A 5,708-nucleotide genomic window follows, 5' to 3' on the forward strand; every position below is an offset into this window, starting at 1 on the left:
ACCACTTGTTTGTGATATTATATTATAAATTTACTCAAATTTCTTTGGTTTATTATTTTTATTTGTTCATGAATATTTACAGATAAGGGGTGCTTTTACCTTGTTAAACACTGATAACCCCCCCCCCCCTCTATCTTTTAAATCTTTCAAATAAATCTAAATAGTTTTTTGTTTGTTTGTTTATTAATTTAGGTAAGAATGGGTAGCCCAACAGGATTAGAAAAACTTAATTAAGGTCCCATCAGACGGATTAGGCAAAGTAAAAAATCTTCATTATTCTCAATTTATTTTAAAACTAAGGGTTAGGGGTTCAGTGCTCTACAATGACTTTGTGTGAAAACACCAGGAAAGAATATAAACCTGTTCAGTGTTGGTCAAGAGAGGATCATTCTCATCCATAACTCCATCTCTCTCACTTGCAATCTGGATAATAAATAAATATTATTAGATAATAGTAAGAAAAAAACTTTATTGAGCAAAAACACCAAAGATATGGGGAAAATTTTATATGTAAAGATAGCCAAAAACCTGCTTAAAAGCAGTCTGACCTCCATGGATGTTTTATTATTAATTGTGCTTCATTATAATGGAAATAATGACAAGAAGCTTCAGCCTTTTATCTCAAATAAGAGCTGAGAAAATCATGTTTCTCCCACTTTATGAATAACGGATAGACGGACAGACAGACATTTGGAATTATAGAGTAGGTTTGCTACTAGAAATTATTTTTTACCTGTTCAATATTAATTTTTTTGTGGTTGCTCTCATCAAGTTTGGGAATTTCTTCATGAACTTCTACAGCTACCTAAGATAGTATAAAAATAGCTTTATTTGAGGACAAAAGATTTATTGATTAATTTTCTTTTTAAAAAAAAGCTTAAGCTTTCTATCTCCAATAGAAGCCAAATAAATCTTATTTCCCTTGTTGAAACCCAATTTCATCTGAAACATTGCATACTTAGCAAAGAGACCAAGTATGCAATTCAAATTTAGCAAATCTGTACAAAACTTAATTTTTAAAGCATGTAAGAGTAATTACTAATTATGATGGCATCATGAAGATCATCATGGACAGAAAATATATAGAGGAGCATCATTACTGAAAATATAACCAACCTGGTTGTTGCCTGCCAAAAGAGGTTCATTTTCATTCAAGCCACTCTCTGCTACAGTTTCATCCTGATAATGAATTCATTAATTATTCATCAGTTTATTAATCTTTGTATAAAAGAAACAGAATGTAAGTCTGTCTGTGTGTAACAGAGGATCTTGTAAACATATATGCTACTCCTTTGTAATGAAGCTTCTTACAGGTCTAGAGATGTTTATCACTTTTTTGGGGGAAGAAAAACTATACAAAAATTATGCAATACATAATAGATTTCCTACTATTAAAAAATATTATTTGTTAATAAAGAATTGCATATTTTAGACCAACTTCTGTTGTTAAACTGTGATATTACCTGATCAATCCCAGATGCCTCTTGATGTTCCACATCTGTTGATGAAATACTATGCTCTGATACAACCTGATACAAAATTGAAATATGATGAAATCAAATTCGTTTAGTGCTGGTTGATAATTTTTTTTGAACATCATTACGCCATTTGATAGCTAGCAAGCTTGCTTTTGGTTACTAATCAAAAAAGTATTACAATTTTTATCCTTCCATCTTCAGCTTAAAATCTCACTACCCTGTTATGATAGACTTTCCTTTTTAAGTGAATATACATACTTTGTTGGGCCAAGATTGTATTAAAAAAAAACTTTAAAGTATGAATAGTGTCTATTTCTGATCTTTAAAACAATTTGTTTGCAGACAAGCTTAAATAAAATAAACTCTTAAGTACTTCAACTAATCATTTCAAATACAAGACAAACAAGTTTAAATGATATTTATATATTATAATTACCTCAGAGATAATGAAATTTCCTGGCTCCCTATTCCAAAACTCAGTCTCTTCAGTTTCTTTGCCATCTTCATCAAATGGATTCTCAATTCCTTAATGAAAAATATTATCGTATTGTCAAACATAAATAGTTTTGATTCATGAGATTTAAAGCTGTAATAACCAACAACAACTAACAAATATTGCCCAACTGTAAGGATAAAAACATATTTTTTTCCAGTATTTGACATTCTATCTGTTATTCAATAAAAAACAATGACTCAGGATCAAGAAGTAATATGTTCATTTTAATGCCATACCTCTATAATCCTCTGTTGAAAAATTGCAAGGAAAACTCCATGAGATTTTCTGTACATGCTCTTTGCACAACCATCTTAAGAAAATAATGATAGTGAGTTTTTTAAACTAAATAGCAGGTTTTATTGGAGAAGAAGAAGATAACCACCATCTCATAAATCTAGGATTTAGAAATATTAGTATTACCCTAAGGGAAAGCACCTTTCACAAGTAATCATTTGCCTACTTCAGCTTAATCTTATTTTAGTTAGCAATGAGGGGAGTAAGAAGAGAAGCATCTATATTACCTGGTGTGAAAGGTATATTTTCCTTCTTCTAGTCTCTGAACTCCCAAGATTGTGTTCAATATGTGGATGTATTTGAAGTATATCAACTTAATAAGTAAAGTGTTTAATATTAATAATTATGGGGATTGATTGCAAGACCCTAGTTAATAATCATAAATGTGCCTGATAGTAAGTTTTTTATGGACCAAGGCATTTTCTCCATTTCTCAGAAAAAGGTAAAACTTTCAATGTCTTTATTTATGGTCTGCTTTGGACAATGATTTGAATATTCACCTTACCAATGATGATCAGTTTTGATCTAGTGATGTTGAGCAAGAGCTAGTCATTCCCGGCCGGTTAGGCATGGAAAGATTAAAAAATGGCAACAATCAAATGGCCTCTCAGGGCCTAAACATTCAAGAATTGTGTAACTAACTTATGTAATTTGGCAAACCACCACCCCATTGGCCAAAGAGGGGGGGGGGTTAATTTACCCCCCCCCCTCGATCTGTAAGGGTTAAAATAAAGGCTTTTTTGATTACCTCTGTAATTATACTGATTATCCATAGACAGTTAACTACAGCTACAATGATTCCAAAAGAGTGTTCTGATATGTTGCGGAAGAGATTGGGGAATATAAATGGTAGAATACACAGGAGGTTGTTCTCAATAAAAACCACCAAGAGAAACAAACATCTGCTGATAATATCAAACTTTGGGTAATGCAAATGTGTTCTAGAGTTGTATAGATTATTTAGAAGGAAAGTTGAAGATATGCAGCTAATGAACATCAATATTGGTCTCTTGGTTTTGTTATACAAAATTGAATATCCACTTATCACACTGTTTAGACAAGGAAGTGATTTCTTTATACATGTCTCCACTATACTCTTGAGGCGCGCAATTCTTATTTTTTGCAGAACAAATTCAAAGCTTTCTTGTGATAGCACTTTGGCAGTTTTCTGTTTCTTTTTCTTAGCTCTGGTTTCAAACAGAGTTTTCATCAACATCAATAGAGTTGTGTGGGTCACGAGAAACAAACTGTATTTCAACAATCCACTTTGTTCCATTAGCATCAGAGTACTGAGGGAAAGCAGCCTTGCAATAACTTGACATAGAGCACCAGGCAATAAAACAAGCAATGACTTCATTTTCCTGCTGAAATTCAGGCCTGGTTTCCGAAGTCTCAATAGTGAACAACCAGTAGAAATGGAAAGGACAGCAAATATAATCTTTCCACACTTGACTGCCAGGTCTCCAGGATCATAGTAATTGAAAGAGAGAATATTTCCTAGGCCTTTTAGTCCTTGGTAAAACAGTTCAGTCCATGATACACAGGCAAAGTATGGAACAAGTAACCATATCATCAGGAACAGCTGGAGACTATTTTCGACTGATGTTTCAATGAACTTGACACCAAGCCATAGCTTGTTTGACTTACTTCTTCCTTCGCTGTACTTTATTGGGTTGTCAGATGTACCTTTTAAGGTTGTATATGTTCTTAACTGTTTTACTTTATTCATAAAATTTAATCATAAATTTCTTAACAAGATAATATTATATGATTATTGAGCTGTTTTTGAATATTGTACACTATAGTACACATAAATATAATGCAAACAAAAATTTAGAAAATATAAACACTCAATACAATATTGAATTAACACAGGAATATTATTAAATATATCCACCACTCAATACTTTTCAAGTATTTTTGATGTAATACAAACAAGAATTAAAGAACATATACACCACCTGTCAAGTATTCATGAGGTAATACAATCAAGAATGGCCAGAACAACTTTGTGAAATATCGGAAGACTTTGAGAAATATCAGCTTTCTTTCAAGTTCAGGAAGTTTGTTTTTGAGGTTTTTATATTTCTCTTTTTCTTCATCAGAGGTAACATAGTTGCCATCTTTAAGTTTTTGAATTCTGTTGTACTCTTCTAAATCTTTGTTCACTTTATCTATCATTTGATCTACCCAGGTTGGATTACTTATGAATACTCCAATAATGTATGATATAAGATTGGATATAAGTATCACCTTCATGACATACCCTGCAATAGCATATTGACTAGTAATTGCATCATCTACTAAACAGGCTGTTTTGTTGTTCACCTTAATTTCATCCCATGTTTCATTTACATTTTTTGAGTTGTAATCCAACATTAAATTGAAATCTGACACCTAATTAAAACAAATTTTTCTAAAATGATTTTCTTACATTTCCTGGAGCTTACTTAAAAAAAATATATATTTAGCCAAAAGTTTGTCCTTCTGTCTGAATATTTGTCCATCTTTGATTTTGTCTAAAAAGTCTCTAGGTATATAAGATAGACATCTAAATTTTTGTTTTCTTTTTAAAAAAAGAGCATACAGTATATAATTCACTTGATACACTATTGCTATTACTGACACAAGAATTTTTAAAAGAATATAATTTTTTCAGCTACTTTAGGTGGACAGATAACTTTTTTTTGAGGATTATGTAGATCAATGAACCACTATTATATAATGGTCTATCAATCAAATTTCCATGGAAGAAATTATCTCTTCTAATTGTAAGAATAGAAAATTGAGATAATCTAGAGACATACTTTCTAAACCAGCCAATAGGAAAACAATGGAGGAACATTTTGGCACTATTATTACAAATAGCCTGGCAGGATTTCCATTTGATATAAGTGATCATCTAGCAAAACCAAGGGCATCATATACTCTAAAACCCACTAGTGGATATTATGCTAAGTAACATACATCAGACAATATTGCATGACCTTTGTCTGAGAAGTCCTAACTGTGCATGGTAATGAGTTGCGCCTGTTTATGAGCCAAGACATTCCCACTCTCTCTAACTATCAGTGTTGGACACCTGACATAGCAACAGTAGGATCCATTTGTAATGTCTTTAGTTATATTGAAGTGTTGGGCTTTAAATGAACCCATCTCTTTGGATATTTTGTAAATTATATCATTTATATCAAAAAAATATCTGCTTGAACAACGTGAAGAATATGAAAAAACATATACTATAAGTCAGCTATCAATAGTTGAAATTTATATCATCAAAAAATTAACAAAGATGTTTTTATACTAGAATTTCTTTTTGAGGAATCATCCTTGCATTGCTCTTTAGTGAAAAACAGTTATATTACTATTCTCAAATTCTCTCTTTTAAAAAATTTGTCTTTCCTGATCCATTGCATAGCTACCCATAGAAAAGAGAAACG

The 5,708-nt window shown here is 31.5% G+C and overlaps 1 protein-coding gene across 1 annotated transcript; it reads right to left on the minus strand.

Moving 5' to 3' along the window:
- Positions 1-318: 318 nt before the first annotated feature.
- On the minus strand, positions 319-4,664 carry LOC145307535 (uncharacterized). Its single transcript, XM_080149992.1, has 8 exons — positions 4,230-4,664; positions 3,017-3,954; positions 2,496-2,581; positions 2,211-2,284; positions 1,915-2,003; positions 1,464-1,529; positions 1,117-1,179; positions 319-423 (listed from the first exon to the last, which is right to left on the minus strand). Exons 1-8 carry the CDS (start codon positions 4,645-4,647, stop codon positions 319-321), a joined length of 1,839 nt encoding a protein of 612 aa, XP_080006118.1. The 5' UTR covers positions 4,648-4,664.
- Between the last annotated feature and the right edge of the window lie 1,044 nt (positions 4,665-5,708).

This window comes from Acartia tonsa, chromosome 15 (genome assembly GCF_053477335.1).
Source record: "Acartia tonsa isolate MP-2025a chromosome 15, ASM5347733v1, whole genome shotgun sequence".
Lineage (NCBI taxonomy): Eukaryota > Metazoa > Arthropoda > Copepoda > Calanoida > Acartiidae > Acartia > Acartia tonsa.

What these genes read in the sequence shown, in the direction of transcription:
- LOC145307535 (XM_080149992.1), bottom strand. Translation starts at nt 4,647, where the DNA reads ATGTTGGATTACAACTCAAAAAATGTAAATGAAACATGGGATGAAATT. An exon ending in AAATATACCTTTCACACCAG is followed by an intron (nt 2,285 to 2,495) that starts GTAATATAGATG and finishes TATTTTCTTAAG; the next exon opens with ATGGTTGTGCAAAGAGCATG. An exon ending in TTTTGGCAGGCAACAACCAG is followed by an intron (nt 424 to 1,116) that starts GTTGGTTATATT and finishes TTTATTATCCAG; the next exon opens with ATTGCAAGTGAGAGAGATGG.